Source organism: Sander vitreus, chromosome 5 (assembly GCF_031162955.1).
Source record: "Sander vitreus isolate 19-12246 chromosome 5, sanVit1, whole genome shotgun sequence".
Lineage (NCBI taxonomy): Eukaryota > Metazoa > Chordata > Actinopteri > Perciformes > Percidae > Sander > Sander vitreus.
Window position 1 is genome coordinate 16,335,651 of NC_135859.1, and position 19,775 is coordinate 16,355,425.

The 19,775-nt window shown below is 41.6% G+C and overlaps 2 protein-coding genes across 5 annotated transcripts in view; one reads left to right on the forward strand and one right to left on the reverse strand.

The window, feature by feature from the left end:
* The window catches only part of acacb (acetyl-CoA carboxylase beta), a 24,434-nt gene extending 13,179 nt beyond the window's left edge, over positions 1-11,255 (forward strand). For 2 of the 4 annotated variants that reach the window (XM_078250649.1, XM_078250648.1), the window contains 27 exons: positions 61-179; positions 541-564; positions 1,153-1,293; positions 1,400-1,499; positions 1,599-1,706; positions 1,806-1,862; positions 3,760-3,801; positions 3,923-4,138; positions 4,305-4,460; positions 4,666-4,869; positions 5,001-5,156; positions 5,246-5,368; positions 5,454-5,723; positions 5,854-5,951; positions 6,311-6,431; positions 6,524-6,634; positions 7,239-7,382; positions 7,487-7,607; positions 7,701-7,797; positions 7,900-7,996; positions 8,086-8,221; positions 8,308-8,485; positions 8,595-8,707; positions 8,841-8,995; positions 9,101-9,271; positions 9,557-9,693; positions 10,215-11,255. In XM_078250649.1, coding sequence (XP_078106775.1) covers positions 61-179; positions 541-564; positions 1,153-1,293; positions 1,400-1,499; positions 1,599-1,706; positions 1,806-1,862; positions 3,760-3,801; positions 3,923-4,138; positions 4,305-4,460; positions 4,666-4,869; positions 5,001-5,156; positions 5,246-5,368; positions 5,454-5,723; positions 5,854-5,951; positions 6,311-6,431; positions 6,524-6,634; positions 7,239-7,382; positions 7,487-7,607; positions 7,701-7,797; positions 7,900-7,996; positions 8,086-8,221; positions 8,308-8,485; positions 8,595-8,707; positions 8,841-8,995; positions 9,101-9,271; positions 9,557-9,693; positions 10,215-10,341 — 3,522 coding nt within the window. In that variant the 3' untranslated portion in view covers positions 10,342-11,255. The remainder of the gene's footprint in view (positions 1-60; positions 180-540; positions 565-1,152; positions 1,294-1,399; positions 1,500-1,598; positions 1,707-1,805; positions 1,863-3,759; positions 3,802-3,922; positions 4,139-4,304; positions 4,461-4,665; positions 4,870-5,000; positions 5,157-5,245; positions 5,369-5,453; positions 5,724-5,853; positions 5,952-6,310; positions 6,432-6,523; positions 6,635-7,238; positions 7,383-7,486; positions 7,608-7,700; positions 7,798-7,899; positions 7,997-8,085; positions 8,222-8,307; positions 8,486-8,594; positions 8,708-8,840; positions 8,996-9,100; positions 9,272-9,556; positions 9,694-10,214) is intronic. The other 2 variants (XM_078250651.1, XM_078250650.1) reach the window with 2 other exon arrangements.
* Positions 10,543-18,247, reverse strand: foxn4 (forkhead box N4). Its single transcript, XM_078250652.1, has 10 exons — positions 17,541-18,247; positions 16,849-16,949; positions 14,323-14,489; positions 13,867-13,982; positions 13,668-13,778; positions 13,346-13,473; positions 13,128-13,224; positions 12,827-13,034; positions 12,320-12,712; positions 10,543-12,222 (listed from the first exon to the last, which is right to left on the reverse strand). Exons 2-10 carry the CDS (start codon positions 16,926-16,928, stop codon positions 11,972-11,974), a joined length of 1,551 nt encoding a protein of 516 aa, XP_078106778.1. The 5' UTR covers positions 16,929-16,949; positions 17,541-18,247; the 3' UTR covers positions 10,543-11,971.
* Between the last annotated feature and the right edge of the window lie 1,528 nt (positions 18,248-19,775).

The following is a 19,775-nucleotide window of genomic DNA, read 5'->3' on the forward strand; positions in this document are numbered from 1 at the left end:
TTTATTATGCATTTTTATTTCTTTGTTAGTGATAATCACATGTTCTGTCTCGACTTACAGGTGTATGTGCGCAGAGGTTACATTGCCTATGAGCTGAATAGCATCCAGCATCACCAGCTGCAGGATGGAACTTGCGCTGTAGACTTTCAGTTTATGCTGCCATCATCACATCCAAACAGGTAAAATGTTTCCTTCACTAAACTATGCTGAAAGGACTCTATCTTACGATGAATCATTATCACTTCCAAAACTGGACAGATACTGTATTGCCTCAACACAGCATCAAAGGCTGTGATGTGTGTGCTTCCAGTGATCAAGCAGGATTTCATCAAACCAAATAAACAGACTTGAGAGTCCTATAAACTGCTGCTGTAACTGCTTATGGCTAACATTGAATGCAAAATGCCTTCACCCACTGAACATTAATGTGATTGTGCACAGCGTCTTGTTAAGTGCTTTGATCTAATCATAATGCCTTGAGGTAGAGTTACAGTTTGATCGTCCACTGCTGATACTCACCTGTCAATCATCTGATTTCAGAGGGAGCAGCCCTACTCTGAACAGGTAGAGTAAAGCTCCTCCCAACCAGCCAAACCATCTGATCGTGTGTATGTCTCACAGCAATGCATGCAGAATGCACTGTGTTGCTTCTTCCCTTCTGTTCTGTGAAACCAGAAACATTTGCGTGAGGACTCCTCTAACAAGTCCTTTTAATTCACTTTTTAGCTGAGCTTCTCCATATGTTTTTCATTTTTGTTGCATAGCAATACTGAGCTTTTTGAGAGGTTCATCCTTTATACTATATTCCATGTTCCTCTTAAAAACCTTAAACCTGAGATTTTGTTGACTGCTACCAAATGGGGAGCCTGTATTCTCCAGCATCAGACTTTGATTCTTGATTTGCTACTCTCAATCAGATATAGTAACAATTGCTCTTATAATTCAATCGAATATATGAAATATACCTATCAACTGTATGTAAGTATACTTGAATACGAGGGTGATCATACTTGCTTTTTTGTCAAATAGATAAGAACATCCTTGCTTTAATTGCTCTTTGTAAGAATATTTGTACTCTTGGCTGGTCAGTGTTTTTTGCTAAAGCAAACCTCTCTATGTTCTAATATAGTGGCTCTGTTGTCCTGTTTTCAGGGTTCCGATGCCAGTGAGTGGATCAAGCCATTTTCAAATGAGGCGGCAGAGCAGTGAGCTCTTCCTGGAGGGAGCCTTGTCTCCACCTTGCCAGCGCATGGGCGCCATGGTGGCTTTCCAGTGTTTTGACGACTTCAAAAGGTCACTATAATTTGCCTTTCTCTCCTATTTGTTATTGGCAAAGATGTATAGATACAAAGTAAAAAAATATGTATTGCATGCTGATGTGTTTCTGTTTCTTTTACAGGAATTTTGATGATGTTCTCTCCAGCTTTGCGGAACCCGTCTTGGAGAGTTCCCCGTTCTTAGAGTCCTGCTCCAGTCTCTTTGAGGAGGAGAGCTTCAAGGTGAGTGTGGTGGGTGTGTAAGAGTCACTGGCTTATCAAAAAAATGTCTGTTTTCATCTGTATCTCTACAGCCACCAATTTCTCCTACATCCTCTACAGAACACGAGGGAGAACCCAATCCACATCATTAACGTGTCCATAAAAACAGCCGACGCAGAAGATGACGATGCCTTGGTTACAGCCTTAACTGCCTTTGCTCAGTCAAAGGTGAGCTAGCTTCTTAACACATGACTGATTCTTATAAATGTGAGATATTGTTTCAGTATTTAATATTGAATTGAAAATTGTGTTGTTTTTTTACTACAGAGACTTGTCCTCTTTGAATATGGAATCAGGAGAATCACATTTTTGATTGCACAGAAGGTAATTCAACAACAATCTCAGCAGGTCCACTATTGTCATTGGGTCCACTGTATCACTCGTATATATTCATATTTTATTATTTAATGTTACATTATTTTTATTGTTATTTACTTTTTTATTATGTCTTCTTTTAACGAACACAGATCAACAAAAGGGATGCATACAGTATGTGCCAACTGGACACAAAATGCACACACAAAAATAAAAATAAAATTGGTCGTGGCTGGGTTGGGTCAGTGGGTAGAGCAGGCGCACATATACTTAGAGGTTTATGCCTCGACGCAGAGGTCCAGAGTTTGAATCCGACCTGTGATGATTTACTGCATGTCTTCCCCCTCTCTCTCCCCTCTTTCTCACCTAGCTGTCCTGTCGGAAAAGCCCCAAAAAATACTCTTAAAACCATACCTGGGGCGACCTCTAGCTCACCCAGTATAGTGTGCGCCCCATGTAGGCTGAGGCCTTGGCAGCGGCCCGTGTTCGAATCCGACCCGCGGCCCTTTTCTGCATGTCGTCCCTCTTCTCGATTAAAGGCCATAAAAAGCCCAAAAAATAATCTATAAAAATAAATAAAATTGGTTGGCTACTTTTTAAATTAACATTTCTAACATACATCTATATATTATATTATGTGTTATATAGCTGTATTATACAACATATTATATTATATATTATACAGAGTTATACTATATTATGTTATATTGCTGCACTATACTATACTACGGTGTATATATATTGTTATAGTGTTGTACTGTACTATGTACGATATTATGGTATTCAATATTATATTATTATTACACTACTGCACCTTATATAATGTCTCATTTCCTCACAATTTCATAATGTACCATTATATACTATACTATGTTAATATGCTACATTGATCCTTGCAATATATTATATTATATTTTAAAACTCTGCTGCTATTATTTACACCACTCACTTTATCACGTCATCTATCTGCAAATGCGTTGTATAGTTTAAAGTAAGGTACTTTCTATTCTTATCTGTATTTATCTATGTTGTTTCTGTTGTACTGCTGCAACAACTGAATTTCCCCGCTTGAGAGCAATAAAGGTGTATCTTATGTATAGTGTAATGTAGATACTCTGTTCTTAGCATAGCTGTCCTCTCTTGTGAACCATATATCCAAATTCCAGTTAAATTATTGTATTGTCTTTAAGCTAAAGTAGGGCTGGGCGTATCGATCTAAGTATCGATCGTATCAATACCAAGATGAGTATTGGTATCGGATCGATACTGTCGTGATGAGATCGATACTTTTGTTGCAGTTTCTCTCCGAGTTCTGTGCGCAGTGTGCAAACAGCGCCTCTCTCTCTCTCTCTCTCTCTCTCTCTGCCCCCTCCCCCTCCCTGCTCTGCCGGAGGTGGAGAGCTGAGAGTCAGAACAGTGAGAGAAGCCCGTGATGATGGTGGAAAGAAAGAGAAGCGCTGTGTGGAGTTTATTCACTCAAAGCTGATGGCCATGTGCCACATGTGATGTGTGCAAAAAAGTAATTTTCCACTTTGGTAACACCACCAATTTGCATAAACACATTAAATCATAATCAACTAACTAAAGGTAAAATCACAAAATTATTCAATGATCCTGACGTAAGATCCTGAAGTAAAACGTATCCGTATCGGCGATACCAGCCCTGTATTTACTTAGTATCGGATCGATACCAAAATTCCCAGTATCGCCAACCCCTAAGCTAAAGATAATGCCGCATGGTGTGTGTCCGTTTATACCCTTTTTATACTAAAATATATTTAGTTGTTGCACTTCATTTCGTTCAGTAAAGTTCCCAGTATAACTGCTTTCGACAAGTAGACGTTTACTCTGAAAGTACACTTGCTTGGTATCTGATTATTATTATTTTTAAATGTCATTTCAACAGAGAGAATTCCCCAAGTTCTTCACTTTTAGAGCTAGAGATGGGGTAAGTTTTTCTTCGTTAAAGAACATGTAATTGTAGAATTGATAATCAGATTGCAGTTAGTTAATGAGCTGATATGCTGCTGTCTGAGGAGCTGTGTGTGCCAATCTGTGCCTCTCCTTAGTTCCAGGAGGATCGTATTTACCGCAATCTGGAGCCGGCTTTAGCATTTCAGCTGGAGCTCAACCGCATGAGGAACTTTCACATGACAGCTGTTCCCTGTGCCAACCATAAGATGCACCTGTACCTTGGTGCTGCTCGTGTTCAGGAGGGGGCTGAAGTCACAGACTACCGCTTCTTCATACGAGCTATTATCCGCCACTCAGATCTCATTACAAAGGTAAGCGGAGCAACGGTAAAATACAGTTTATTGATTCTTTAAACAAATAGACATGATGTTTTCCTGCAGCGAAAGGGTTATTATTGTCTGATTAAAGACAATGTTGTACAATTTGGTTAGTAGTAATTATTTTGGGGATTTAATTTCTCTTTTTATACACAACCAGGAAGCCTCCTTTGAATACCTTCAAAATGAAGGAGAACGTCTTTTGTTGGAAGCCATGGATGAGTTGGAGGTGGCCTCCAGTAACACCAGTGTCCGCACAGACTGCAACCACATCTTCCTCAACTTCGTCCCAACTGTCATTATGGACCCCTCTAAAGTCAGTGTCCAGCACGTTTATGCTACCATAGTGCTGTATTACATGTATCATTATTCATGGTTGCACACAGGTCTCACAATCCATGTCAATTTGCTTTTGTTTTAGAGGTGTCATTCTATGTTCCCTCTAACGTTAATATGACTTCTTCATATACAACGTTTTAACTTGCAGGTTTTTTTTAACATCCTCTTTTTGGGACCCTCAGATAGAAGAGTCTGTTCGCTCCATGGTGATGCGCTACGGCAGCCGTCTTTGGAAGCTGCGGGTCCTGCAGGCTGAGCTGAAGATCAACATCCGTCTGACACCAACTGGGAATGCTATTCCTGTCCGCCTGTTCCTCACTAATGAGTCTGGCTATTACTTGGACATCAGCCTGTACAAGGAGGTCACCAACCCCAGTTCTGGACAGGTGAGACAGTGGACTGTAGTGGCCTCCTTTAAGCATTTTGAGAAATGAAATGTGGACCAAAACGTGGTATGTTGCAGGAGGTTGTTTTATTGTCCTTTTTGGTCAAATTAATCACTAATTTCCTTTTTCAGACCATGTTCGAGTCATATGGAGATAAGCAGGGTCCTCTACATGGCATGCTGATCAACACTCCGTATGTGACCAAAGACCTGCTTCAGTCCAAGCGCTTCCAGGCTCAAACTCTGGGGACTACATACGTCTATGACTTCCCTGAGATGTTCAGACAGGTACTGCTAACTCACTGAATTAGGGTTATTTTTTGCATTTTTTGTTTTGTTTCTAAGGTGTCTGACTCATACTAAAAATGTCCCTGTAGGCACTGTTTAAGCTGTGGGGTCCAGGGGACAAGTCCCCTAAAGACGTGCTGATGTGCACCGAGCTGGTTCTGGACCATCAAGGTCTACTCGTGCAGATGAACCGCCTACCTGGAGACAACGATGTAGGACACTTTTTAGAGCATATATGTCAGTTAATGCTTTCTTAGTGTGATGACGCTGATGATCACTATAACCATTTTTCACCAGGTGGGAATCGTTGCCTTCAGGATGAGGATGAAGACTCCGGAGTACCCAGAGGGCAGAGATATCATCGTCATCTGCAATGACATCACTCACATGATCGGCTCATTTGGTCCTCAAGAGGATGAGCTGTTCCTCAGGGCGTCTGAGTTGGCTCGGGCCGAGGGCATCCCCCGCATTTACATCGCAGCCAACAGTGGAGCACGCATCGGCCTCGCGGAAGAGATCAAACACATGTTCCAGGTGGCCTGGATTGACCCCAGTGACCCCTACAAGGTGACCCCTGAAATGTATTTCTCCTGGTTGCATTATACAATAGTGGAGGAAATGACCCCGGGGAATACTGTAGAAATATCTATGTCCAGTTTCACATTTCTTATTATAAGTTATTTCCATTCCTCTGTAGGGTTTCAAGTACCTCTACCTGACACCGCAAGACTACACACTGATGAGCTCCACCAACGCTGTTCACTGTCACCATGTAGAGGAAGGAGGAGAGTCCAGGTACAGGAAATCATTGGTTGTTCTCATGAAGTAGGCTCTCACAGAGTGTACCCCAACTCGTCAAATACTGACGCTTTGTCATGGCCCTTGGCATCAGATACCAAGGCACAAGGCACTCACATGACCGTGCGGCCGGACCGTCTATCAATACAAAGAACAGAGAAGCGCGGATTACAACACACAGAGGAAGTGTGACTTCATTCTCTGCTCAGGATTCCAGGATGAATTTATTTACTGCTATATTAATGTTCTGAATATCGAGTACAGCCTCTTTAAATATTTGACACCTTTAAGTCATGTCTGTGGGATAATAAAGTTTTGTTCTTCTTGGTCTTCATCACTGTGCCCATCTGTTACAGGTACATCATCACTGACGTCATCGGGAAGGAAGAAGGTCTCGGGGTTGAGAACCTGCGAGGTTCTGGCACCATTGCTGGAGAATCCTCTCAGGCCTATGAGGAGATTATTACAATTAGTATGGTGAGAATGTGGATCTGATTTCTCTGAGTAAAAGAAGCCCATTTTATCCTCTGTGAAGTCTTCCTGAGTCACTTTTTATGCTTTTATTGCAGGTGACGTGTCGTGCTATTGGAATCGGAGCCTATCTGGTCCGTTTAGGACAGAGAGTGATTCAGGTGGAAAACTCTCACATTATCCTGACTGGAGCAGGTGCTCTTAACAAGGTTAGTTGGTTTAACAAATGCCACTGATATTGATAAATAGAAAATATAGTCCTTACAATAAACACACTTGTTATATTAGACCTGGTCCGTCAGGGTTTGTGTGCCAGAAATTGGCTTTCCCACGATGTTTTTTGTGATATTTTGCTATGCATGCCATCTGTTGTGAATGTTGTCTGCAGTGGGATGGTTTGGAGCAAATACTGTGCAATAATAAAGGCAAATTTAAGGAAAAAAATAAGGAAAGAATGGGATCAAATTGGAGAAATAGCTAGACAAAACATGCTGCAGACAAATCTAATCTAAAGAGAGATTACTTTGTCAGTCTACTTAAACACCTTTGGCATTTGCTGTAGGCTTAATGAATTCTGGTGACTTCAGGTTAGGGGTTGTTTTAAGATAGGCAAATGGTCAGAAGCAACTTGTGGTACAGAAGGTGGTGAACACTTGAGAAAGAGGAAGACCGGACAAACTATACTGTAGCTGCAAACTGTCGCCTTAACTCTTCAGTATTGAATAATACAATTTCCCATTTTGTGGTCAGTTTAAAAGAAAGAAAGAAAAAAAGTCCCTGAACGTGGTCATTGAGGTCCCTGTTTCTGTGCAGGTTTTGGGCAGAGAGGTCTATACTTCCAACAACCAGCTGGGAGGGATCCAGATCATGCATAATAATGGAGTCACACACACCACTGTGCCGGATGACTTTGAAGGCGTCTTCACCATCCTCCAGTGGCTCTCCTATATGCCAAAGGTTTTGCTGAATGTGTGAACGTTCATGTAGTTTGGCTTTTAGGTCTATAAAAATAACCAAATAACCCTTCAGATCACTAACTATAATGCTTCTCCTCCTTACAGAACAAACACTCCCCTGTGCCTGTCATATCAACTACTGATCCGGTAGACAGAGAGATAGAATATACTCCTACAAAAGCGCCGTACGACCCCCGCTGGATGCTGGCTGGGAGACCTCATCCCAGTGAGTGCTAAGAAGCGATTTTCACTCTTGAGAGCATTCTGTTTCAGTAATCAGCCTGTTAATTTCCGTTTTTGTCTGCATTTGTGTCATTAGAGGTGAGAGGTGCCTGGCAGAGTGGATTCTTCGACCACGGCTCTTTCATGGAGATCATGGAGTCTTGGGCTCAGACGGTGGTAGTGGGCCGAGCACGGTAAATTTGTTTTCACTCAATGTACACGCTCATAAAATATTATGTATGTGTTTTTTAAACCTTACACTTAAATCGCCTAATACATCTGTTGGATGAATACAGGTTAGGAGGAATTCCCCTTGGAGTCATTGCCGTTGAAACACGCACAGTTGAGTTCACTGTCCCAGCAGATCCAGCAAACCTGGATTCAGAATCTAAAGTGAGTAAATGTCACCACGTGTTTATGATTTAAAACGTATTACATCACAGTATGTCAGCTCTGCCCCTGTTTTGGTGTGTTCATGTTAGGTTCTGCAGCAGGCTGGCCAGGTGTGGTTTCCAGATTCTGCCTTTAAAACGGCTCAGGCGATTTGTGACTTCAACCGGGAACGTCTGCCTCTAATGGTGTTTGCCAACTGGAGGGGCTTCTCTGGTGGAATGAAAGGTATTCGATTAACAATACACTTTGCAGAGAGACTGCATTACATGCAAGAGCTTTTGTCATTAAATATAAAATTCTGTTTTGCCCAGATATGTATGACCAGGTACTGAAGTTTGGGGCCTACATTGTGGACGCCCTGCGGAGTTTTCATCAGCCGGTGCTGGTGTACATCCCTCCACACGCTGAGCTGAGAGGAGGCTCATGGGTGGTGATAGACCCCACCATCAACCCACTGTGTATGGAGCTCTATGCAGACAGGGAGAGCAGGTACAGGTTTCTAATGCTTATTTTATGGAGTTCCCAACAAAACCAACAGGCTTGTGTGAGAATAACCAGTTTCTGCCTTTGTTGTTGCTGTTGTGCTTTTTGTGTCCAGAGGTGGTGTGCTGGAGGCTGAGGGTACGGTGGAGATCAAATTCAGGAGAAAGGACCTGCTAAAGACCATGAGAAGACTGGATTCAGTCTATGCTAGTCTGGTTGAGCAGCTTGGTAAAGACTATTTCTTTCTCAACTCACTGAACCACTTGCATTTATTTTCCTTTTAATTGCAATACGGCTGGTATGTTCATAACATTACTGGCAAGACGTGGAGTCACGTAGTCACTTATTTCTGTCTTATCAGCTTCCCCAGAGCTGTCTGACAAACAGTCCAGAGAGCTCGAGTCAAAGCTCAAAGCCAGGGAGGAATTCCTGTTGCCCATCTACCACCAGGTGGCAGTGCAGTTTGTAGATCTCCATGACACCCCAGGGAGGATGCAGGAGAAGGGTGTCATCACTGTGAGTTACTGGCAATGTGTCTGTAACATTAGATGCAGAAAATAAACTTGTATTTAGAGACAATTCATGCTTTTTAAACTTACTTTACATTGATACTCTTGACAGGATATTTTGGATTGGAAGAAAGTGCGGACCTTCTTCTACTGGCGTCTGCGCCGGCTCCTGTTGGAGCAGGTGGTGAAGTGTGAGATTCTGCAGGCCACCAAGGACCTCGGCGACGGACACATGCAGTCCATGCTGCGACGCTGGTTTGTTGAAACAGAAGGAACAGTCAAGGTATGTTAAGACTGTGGGAGACTACTGTCACCTGAAGTAGGGTTATTGGTTCAAATTCTGCTTAATTATCAAAGTTTATGGGCATGGGCGAATAGTTCTGTGACATTACAGTTGTCGAGTGATGCTATTTTTTTTACCCCAGTTAATTACTGTGAACATTATCAACACTTGTGTACTCTAAATTCAGTATCAGTTTTTGCCTGTGGCCCACAGATCATGTGGTTGCTTTTGTTTTTGAGCACTTTTTTTGTTAAAACTGGTCAGAGATTCTGTCTGCTTTTCCAGGCCTACCTCTGGGATAATAACCAAGCAGTAGTTGAGTGGCTTGAGAAGCATTTGACCAAGGAGGATGGCACTCGATCCCGCATCCGAGAGAACATTGAGTACCTGAAAAGAGAAAACACTTTGAAACACATCCGCAGGTATGCAGATACACTCACACAAATTTTGTGACCTATTAATGTGGGCTTATTTTCATTGTCATAATCTTACCAATGCCAAAAAGCTGAGGGTCACATCTTAATAAATCTTCTAATCTAAATGATTTTAGCTGTGGAATGTTAGCTTATACATTAAAGACATAAATGGATGAAGCACTAGCCAAGAGAGGCACAATGACTATCAGTTTTGTCAGTTTTAGCTAACATGGCCTGAGGAATTTAAATCCGCAGATATCTTCATAAATATTTTAAGGGCAAAGTAAAGCAAGAAGATTTCCATATATTAGCTGTTATGGCCATCCTATAATTGAAACCCCACTGAGACGCATGCTGGGCTTGGCAAGGTAATCTAATATTGATAGAGTCAGACACCTGAATGTCTGATTTTCTGACAGAATAAACTGCAGACCAGTTTAAACCAGTTTTTACTATCTCTGTATTTTCTCCACTTACAATAAGTTATTCCAGCATGTTTAATAGCTAAATGATATCTTGTGTTCCAGCCTGGTGCAGGCCAACCCTGACGTAGCCATGGACTGCATCATCCACATGAGCCAGAATATCACTCCATCCCAGAGGGCCAAGCTCTCGCATCTGCTGGCAACTATGGACAGCACCAGCACCAGCTAAGCCAAAGGGGCCTATTCATCTTATATTATTGATAGGAACTAAAAACACTGTTATAGTTGATTGTACTGTATAGAGGTGGAAAGTGACTTATTCTTCAGCAATCACACAACCACTACAGCGCTCTGTCTATTGTAAACATTGCTGTTGAATGGCGTATTCGCAGGGACGTCGTAATCCGTTCCACTCTTGACTGACAGGCAGAGAGTTTGTCTTACATTTATGAGGTAAGCATTCAGTCATTTCAGCTGCTCGACCCAGGAACTTTCTTGTTCAAAACAAGAAACTACGACTGTAACGCACATTTCACTTGGCTGTATTTGCACATAATAGTCTGTTGGTGTTTAATTTGCCTTACTAGGCTCTTTAGTCTATTGAGGCCACAGTTCTACAAGATTCATGAAGTAGGAGTCTTCACATTTAGCTGCTGGTGTCGTGTTCAATAAATCTTTGTTAAACTTTGACCGTAGCTGAGACAAAAAGAACAAAATCATATAACTGAATTGAAAAAATGTGCCAATAATCAATTCCGTTTCATTTCTGTGTTTACTGTAATGCAGATATATAGAAACAGATTAAGTATTAGGGACGTCTATCTTTTCATTGTCATTTTCAGTCTGTTTATGTGTATCTGTGCTGTAGTTTTGTGTGCTAAGACAATGTTATGAATGATAGGAGATACTGTGACACTGCGTGTGATACTTCTGAGCTTTTCTTTAATTTTTGTTGATATATCTCCGATATTATACAGTAATTCTTAAGACTCAGGTTGGAAAATAATGGCCAAAGTGATGGCTTAATTTGCCTCACCTTTGATCAAAACATAAGCCATGACATTTCATTTGAATGTATATAAACACTTTCCTGTGTCTTGTATTCTACCAAAGACTGTTTGTTAATAAATGTCATTGATATATATATTTGGCAAAACAAACTTCCTTTATTCACCCATTTGATTTGTATTATGATCAAGTTAATGAACATAATATACATCTGACTTTGAGACATGTTAATCACATTGTGTAAAAGAATAATGTTTAAAATCTGGATTACTCAAAAGTGTTGGTACACCGGCATTTTGGAAAGAAGTGGGCAAATACAGTCGAAAGAAAGCTTTTCTGTGGCAATAGCAGTTCGAAACATTCAAATATATACAGCAAAAGATTGATAGAGTCATCACCTTCTCTAGCTGCCTTTTCATAAATATAAATAAAACATCACAGCAATAATGTCTAGCACAATACAACAGACAAGAGACAGGGAGCTACAGGATGGTAGGGCTTTAAAACGCGAGTGAACAGTATAAAAACTGGCAGTTGCTAACTCACACGGACATCTTCACATAGTCTTTGTACTCATACAAGCTTTGAGTCTTTGCTTGGCAAAGCTAGATATTTATATATCTTACAGCCACCTCTTTATTTATCAGCAGTTTTAGGTTCTTAATGAGAAGTTTCCTTGTGGACTGTAAGTGAAATGATTTTTAAACATCCTTCTCCAAGTAGTTTCCAGCTGACTGTAGGAAAGGAGTGTGATTTGTAAAAAACCACAATTCAGACTTTGACTTGAGCCTTCTTCAGCTGACGTCCACATATATCCATAGACAGCTGAATGAATCAGGTCGGAGACAGTTTTATAACAGGGCGATGGGCTTGCTGTTGGCTGGTGCGCCCATGTACTGGGAAGACAGGTGATCCTGGGAGGTGTAGGAGGTGTAAAGACCCGTCACTTGCACATCTGACAGCTGCAGGTTCGCTCCAGTGGAGACAGGAGTCAGGTTGGCTGTTCCCAAGTCACAGTCTGATAGTCGGAGGGGTGAGTTACTGAAGGTACCCAAAGCATCCAGGTTAAAGCTGTCGTCCTTCATTTCCTCCCACAGATTACCTATGCAGATAGATAGAGAGGTTAGTGTACTGATGCAACAACCCTTGGATTATATAGCAAACAAAAAACAGGGATGGCATTTAAAAAATGTATTTACCTTGAAGGGCAAAGTCCATGATGCTCGGGTCCAGTGCATCCACTTCTGAGTGGGTATCACCGTGCACACTGTAGAAATCGTCCGGCAGCTTGCTGTGGTGCTGGGTGAGTGGACTGTGGGAAAGGTCAGGGACTGTGTGGAGTGGAGGTGTCTGGGCCGGGGCAGGGGACATGGGGGCCAGGCGGGCCTGAGCGTGGAGCTGTGCCTGAAGCTGGTGGTGCTGGTGCATGGGTAAACAGGGCAGGGACAGTGTGACTATTGGCTGAGGCTGCATCTGTGCTGGTACGGGCAGCGGGAGGCCAGTGGGACAACTGGGCAGACGGGTCATGCCGGGCTCTAAAGCCTTACGTCTGCAGTTCTCTGGGCGGTCTGTGATCAATTTGTCCAACTCATCTGCAGGAAAAACGTAGATTATCAGATAAAGTTACATCGTGACGTCCAATTTTGATGACTCGTTGCTTTTTTGAGCAGTAGACCTTTTTATATTCAACAAAATAAATTTCTAACCAGGATTAGCCATGCTGCGGCGGATGGCTGGGAGGTCCTTGCGTTTCCACTTCTGCATCTCTTCCTCCATCTTGTCAATTTTGGCAGGGTTCAGTGCCCACAGACAGCCCTTACGGGACGAGCTGCTTGTCTTGTTCTCCACTTTCTCAAAGCATTTGTTTAAGGACAGGTTGTGTCTGACTGAGTTCTTCCATCCATCAGGTGCAGTCTGTAGGGAGAGAGGTGGTGTATGAGTCAAAGTCTATATCTACATGTACCTTCTTTTTTTTAGTCATTTTCTGTAATATTAATAGTATCATACCTTGAAATAAGGGAAGTGTTCCTTCATAAAGCTATAGATCTCACTGACAGGGAGGCTGCCAGTTTTGCTGTTCTTCAGAGCCATGGCAATCAAACAGCTGGAAAAAAAAAAATCTTTATTTGAATGTAGGTCAAAGCAGAGAAGGTGAAATACATTAAAGATAATTCATAAGATTTATTGAATATTATTACATTTTAGCTACATAAAAGAGGTCTGACCTGTAGGAGTAGATTGGCTTGGGGAAAGACTTGGGCTGCAGCTCCTGCTCTTGTGGAGCCAGACGAGGTTGTGTGAATAGACTTTGGTTGTTGAAAGAGACATTGCTATAAAGCCCACCAGTTGAACACTATGAGAAAAAGAGAGAAAATAATGAGGAACTTTATCATTTGCATTTATCCATTGTGACCAATTTAGCTTTTATCAAGTAGCATTAACTACAGAGGTCCATGTTAGCTATCCACACAAGAAGCAAAAGGAAACCAACAAATCAGCAACAAAAAATATGAGTACAGTACTTTATTAGCTTTATTAGTTTGGTACCTGTTGTCCAGTTTGGGTTAGAGAGTACACATGCTGGGGTGTAGGCTGGTAGACTGAGGTAGGGCACTGGTATCCCGGAGAGGGCAGCCCATTCATGGAGAATGGAGACATCTGTGAAGCAGATACAGGGATATTTGTCAATCAACCCTATTTAACATAAAACGTACACATTTTTTCTTGCAGTGCTGTTAAAACTCACACTTCCGCTGTGGGTGTTGATGATGCTGATTCCTAGAGGGCTGTGCTGCATGTTGCTCTGTAGGTGGAGCATGGAGCCTTGACCCGCTGTCATCGCAGTCATGTTGCTCAGCTGAGCTGTGAGAAGGAGCAGCAAGACTGTTATTAGAAAGGAAAGTTCACAGAAAAACTTGCCCCCCTTTTTCATATACCTTAAACTTCAGCACCCACTAAAACTATCTATCTGGATTAATTTGAGTTTAAATGCATATGGTTTTAGTGATTCCCAATTCTAATTCCTAATTCCCAATAGCAAAAACAGCAATATTGTATTATCATTGGTCTTTATCTTTTGTTATAAAGCTGTGCTTATATCTGCAGAGGCCAGGAATCCAAAAGAATCCAGCAGTCCGGATTTATCCAATCAGAGAGATGATGTGGTTTTTGAATGTTGCACTGTCCCCTCCCTTCACCTCACCTGTCTGTTGCTCCAACAAGCTGCCCTGGGAGGGCCCGTTACTGTGGCCTCGGCTATCAGCCATCTGCTGTAGTCGGGGCACATCCACAGAGGTGAGCCATGACAGAGACTGCAGGTCCCCAGGGAGGTCCTCCTCCCTCAGCTGGGAGGGGTCCGTGGTCAGAAGCCTTCAAGAGAGAAGGAGGAGGGGGGAGGTTAGAGGGTGGGGGGGTTAACACGGCTGTAAGCTCAGACACACACAGACCGCAAGTGGAATTTAAATCTAAACACTTGATAGAACAATTTGTCCTTCAAAGTCAAAACCACTGTAATGAGTCTAAATATGGGCAAACGGAGATGAAAGCTGCTCAGCAAAGCCGTGTATTAGCCATGCCATCCAGGATTTACCATAAGTAGATTAACTACAAGGGTTATTTAGCAGTGACAGTTTTAATCAACAATGAGGGAGTTAAACAAGCTTTCCATTCAGAATTGATTATCTGTTGAGATTGTTTTTCATTTTCTAGGAGTGACACACTGATCTTTGTTTTTCTCATGGTTAATACTTTGCTTTTTTGATGATAAAAAAAAAAATTTGATAAATAAAATAAATGCAAAATAGCTATTCAATTTGTATAGTATTTGATGTTTTACTTTATTTTTTCAACTCATAATTTTATAAATGTTCTATGTGCTATAAAGTGGATTAAATATAGGATTGCTGTTTAACCAGTGCACTGCCAGTACCAATCAGCTTTCAGTCATTATGTCTTTTATGTGGTGAGCCTCGAAGAGAAAGAAAAGAAAAGAGAGGAATCCTCTTGAATCCTCTCCAGTCTTCTCTGCACACACGCACTTACTGTGCAAGGGTTTAGTAATTGGGGTCGCTATGACAACACATACTATTCAGTTAGGGTCTGTGGACAGTGTAAGAGTACCCCCCCCCCATACACACACCAAATCTCCTAATAAAAAAATCAACCCTGTGTCAGGTGACCACGGTCTGGCCTTACACCATTGGCTGAATCATAAGTAAACAACGCATGAGATCGTTTGAAACATGGGACTGCAGCACATGTTGCCTGAAACAGTTGGCCTTGTCTATTGAAAAATGATCACCTATTGTGTCCCAAACGACAAATCTGCCCAGTGGCACGTGGCTCTATTGTCTTCCCCAGACCCTTCCTTGATTGTCTCTGTCGTTTCTTTTCTTTACACAGCCCTTGCATTAATCTGTTGGAATGACAGCCCTCACATAGGAGGGACAAATAGGATGCCATCTGCTTCCCTGTCCCTTTCCAGCCTCTATCTCCAACCCACACCATCACCCCCGCCCCATCCTCCCTAAATGGGGAAATCAACAGAGCCTCGGGCCAGAGGGGGTGCAAGTGTAGTTTGAGGTCAGGGCTTTGTGTCTGCCGTCTGAATAAGTGACATCATTGCCGCTAGGAATCAGCCGCACACGTCCTCAAACCCCTTGCATGTGCCAGTAAATGATTTAGAGTGATCATCCTTTTGCAGCAGGTGGCATTGTGAAGTTTAACACCCTGCGAAGTGTTACACTATCCCAGCTGGAGCATTGAAATTTAGTGTACCATTTGTGAGACTGACTTTCATTCTGTTTTCTTATTCTCTGCCTTGCTGCTGAGAGTTTTCTTTCACTTCGGACAAAATGAAAAAAATAATGTTCAAGCATAAAAATAATCTGGGAGTCTGTGACTGATGAGACTTTTTTCCTTTTTGTTTTGTATTAAAGAAAAGCACAAAAGTAGGTATGCATACACTCCAATCAAAACTATGTACAATATTTACTATAGCTGGTCTTTTACACTTTTGTTTGACGAATCTACTCAAGCTTGCAATTTCCCATTTTAAAAGCCCAATACAAACTGATAGAAACATATAGATGATACATGGGGGGCATTCCCACCTCCCCTCCTCTCTCCCTACCAGCAGCATAGAAATTGTTCACTGATGCAAAACATGTTGAGCTGGTGTCTCCATGTATCATCCAAGCCTTCCCAGAGGTTTAACAACACAAACTATTGCACCTCCTCCTCCCTACCTCCCTCTCTTTCTCCCTCCTTTTCTAATTGGGAGCCACTTGTGCATACTGGTGACCCAGAGCGCCCGTCTCCCCCTGAGCCGGCAGGCCAAGAGGCTCAGGCTCTCCGTGTGCCGACAGCGGGAGTGTAAACAGAGCTGATGGTTTCTGACAGATCCATTCAGACTGAAAATCATTTATTCTTCAGGATTTTTTTTCCTCTCTCTCCTTTTTCATGAAACCCCCCATGCACAAAAAGAGCTGTCCATCTACCTTTAGATTAAACACAGTGGGTTTGGACAGTTTGTTCCATGACCATTTGGGAAACACCTTAAACGGTTTGATTAATAACAAATATGCCTTTTATCTATTGAGGCGTCACAGATTTGAGCCTGAGTTTGTTTGACAATATGCAAGAAAAAAATAATATGTTGTTTAGTGCTAGAAGATTCTGTAACTAGAGTCCTGATATAACTGAACAGAATTTAAATCACAAGTCTTACCTGTAGTCCTGTGGAGACGGATGATGCCCAGCATTCTCAATTATTCCTGACATCCTGGATGTTATTCCACCTTCTATCATTTCCTGGGATATGTGATACCACTGCAATTTAATAAATAAAATGAACACAGTTTAGGTTATCCCCCCAGTGAGTATACAAACTTAGATAAACAATCTATGTACAAAATGATCACAATATTAATCATATTACTTCAAATGGTGCCTTCTTCAGTAAATAAATATGGTGGGACAGCATGTGTTATATCTGAAAATATAATATTGCTCAACAAAAAGCAAACATTTTAAACTCAAATAAAAGTTAAATGACCATTTAACACAAGTATAAACAAATTCAAAATAATAATAGCACATAGAATTTTTTCATTTGGCACCAGTGTGCCTTTGTTGTAACTGAAGCCCATTTTACAGTTTGAAAGCTTTTGGTTCCCCATAGTCTCACTAATTGAACTGAATAACATACAAAGAATAATATAGCTTGCTTTCAATAACCAAACGGTTCAAATGTTTACATAACAGTTTGGTCACATTAGCTCAGGTTTAAATGGCATTTAGCCTGCCTACAGAACAATTATAGTTAAAGTCTCAAAATCATCAAATTGTCAATATTCTCATAAAAACCAACAATCCCACAAAGACGGTGGTGCTGAAAGAGAGAAATAATAAAAGAATCACCTGTTTTGGATGATATTGAAGAATGTGTCAGCTGGTCGCGAGCCCCTGTACTGTATTTCACTGTGTTGCACTTGATTCTCCAAAAACCGTTTTTAAATTTCCCTCTCTGGAGCTGTCCAGCGCTCTGACATGCGCAGTGGAGACTTCAACAGAGCTCCCAGTCGCCCAGGGGGCAGGAGGATCCCATGAGTTTGACAGCTGCTGTTAATGCAGTGCCTGTTAACAGTCCCGATAACATCCACACTACCCTCAGCAAGTGTAGAAGTAGCGATGTCGAGATTTTATTTTTCTCTCCGTTTTGGTGGGGACTTTGTGTCACAGTGCGGTCGTGGTGCGCTCTTCACACTGCATCCAACACGTTTGTTGCATTTAAAATAAGGTCAAACTCCATCCAGACATTGTAGTCCTCTTATTAGATGATTATTAAAGAGATACGATTATATATATAAAGTAAGTTCTTCTGTCTGCCTTACACCGTCCTGTGCGCTTGTTCCTCCAGTGGCATGCAGGTGCGTCTTAATAAAACACAAAATAGCTACATAAGTTCAGGCCCAAATCATGTTGAGGTTATTTACCGCAACAACAAAAAAAATGTAACAGTTGAACCAGCCTAAGCGCATTAAAAGCGACATTAAAAATTAAACGAAAGTGTAATGAAAGAATTAACATGAAATATCCATTTCTCCTGTCAGGTTATTCCCAGTAAGCTCCCTCGATCAGGTCTAAGACGATGTGAGTCGCTACTTGTGGTGGCATCTTTGTATGTGAGTGTGAACTTTTTTTAAGGGAAGTGCGTGTAGATAATTTGCTTCCCGCCGCTGTGGCCGCGTCCTGCTCCTCTCAGCAGTGGGAAACAGAGCCGGGGAGGCGCGTAGGGAGGGCAGGGGGCCGGCGGGGCTGCAGCAGGAGGCGGCAAAGGCATACACTCGTCTACAGAGTAGGTCCACTTCACTATATAAAAAACTGTGGCATGAAACTTGGGTTGATAACGCATTTCAGTACACTACCAATCCAGAAAATAAAAATGTACTCTGTCAGCACTTGAGCTGAAGTGTAGGAAAAGAAACAAAACACTCCCAACTGCCGATTTTCATTATAAATAGGCATTTCTCTGAGTTGTATGCAAAATAGAGAATCATTTGTTTAACACAATAAGACACACACAATATCAGTATCCCTTTTCCTATATCAAGGAATTGTTATAGTCTAAGTGACTTTTTCCCCCATGTCTGAAGTCTAGAGGTTTCATTCTTAACTTGGTGTTGAAAAGTAGCTCTCTGCATTAGTATTTGTTTAATTAGGCTATGCTTTCCACCATTTCTGAATAAAATACATTAGTAACTGATTGCTGGCATTCATGGGTTTGGGACTCCAGCGGGTCCCCAAAAAAAAAAAAAGTTACTTTTTTTCCATTGTTTAATTAACGAGAAATGTAATGGGTTTTCTTCCAAATTGTATGAGAGCTTAAAGCAGTGTTGCGGACATTACATTTTTTTTCACTTTAGTATTTCTCATTGTCCTGCACCTGCCAGAAGGTGGGATGTGCACACAATTACTTTTTTAAATGCTGTCTTCCAAATTAAACATCTTACTTTAAACTGTTTTATGATTTGATAGAAAGACAGAAATATTCCTGGACTTAGAGTGAAAACATATATCTGAGATAACACAAGCAGGTATATGGTCTTTTAATATAGCAGACTTGGAGATTAAAATTTGCAGCCGGAAATTAAAGGGGAATTCCTTAAAGTCTGTAGGGAGACTGCAGTGACAGCAGCAGTATCAGCCCCATGGGACCCTACAGATGGTAAATCGGCCTGTCACAATAGGCACAATCAATGATTACATGCATGAACTTAACGGACAAAAAAAACAAGACCATCCTCAGAGAGCAGATCCTAGAGGTCCTAAAGCCCGCAGGGTTAGGATCTGGAAACACGGTGAGTGTGCCCATACTGTAGGTCAATAGGTGGTGATGATGATATAATTTGAGTAGCAGGATGACCATTTTATATAAATGCCAATCAGCCAAAGTGTCCTTTAACAGTTTGTTAGTGCCAGATGCAAGGGTTGGACAAAAAAAGAAAAATCTTACTACAGCTGACACAATTAGTCGATTGACAGTGAGATAATCTGCAACTTTTCTGATTGTAATTTCAGCATGGTTTTAAGTAATAAAGCAAAACATTCCCAAGTCGGAGCATCTCATTTGTGAGGATTTTGTCACGTTTCACT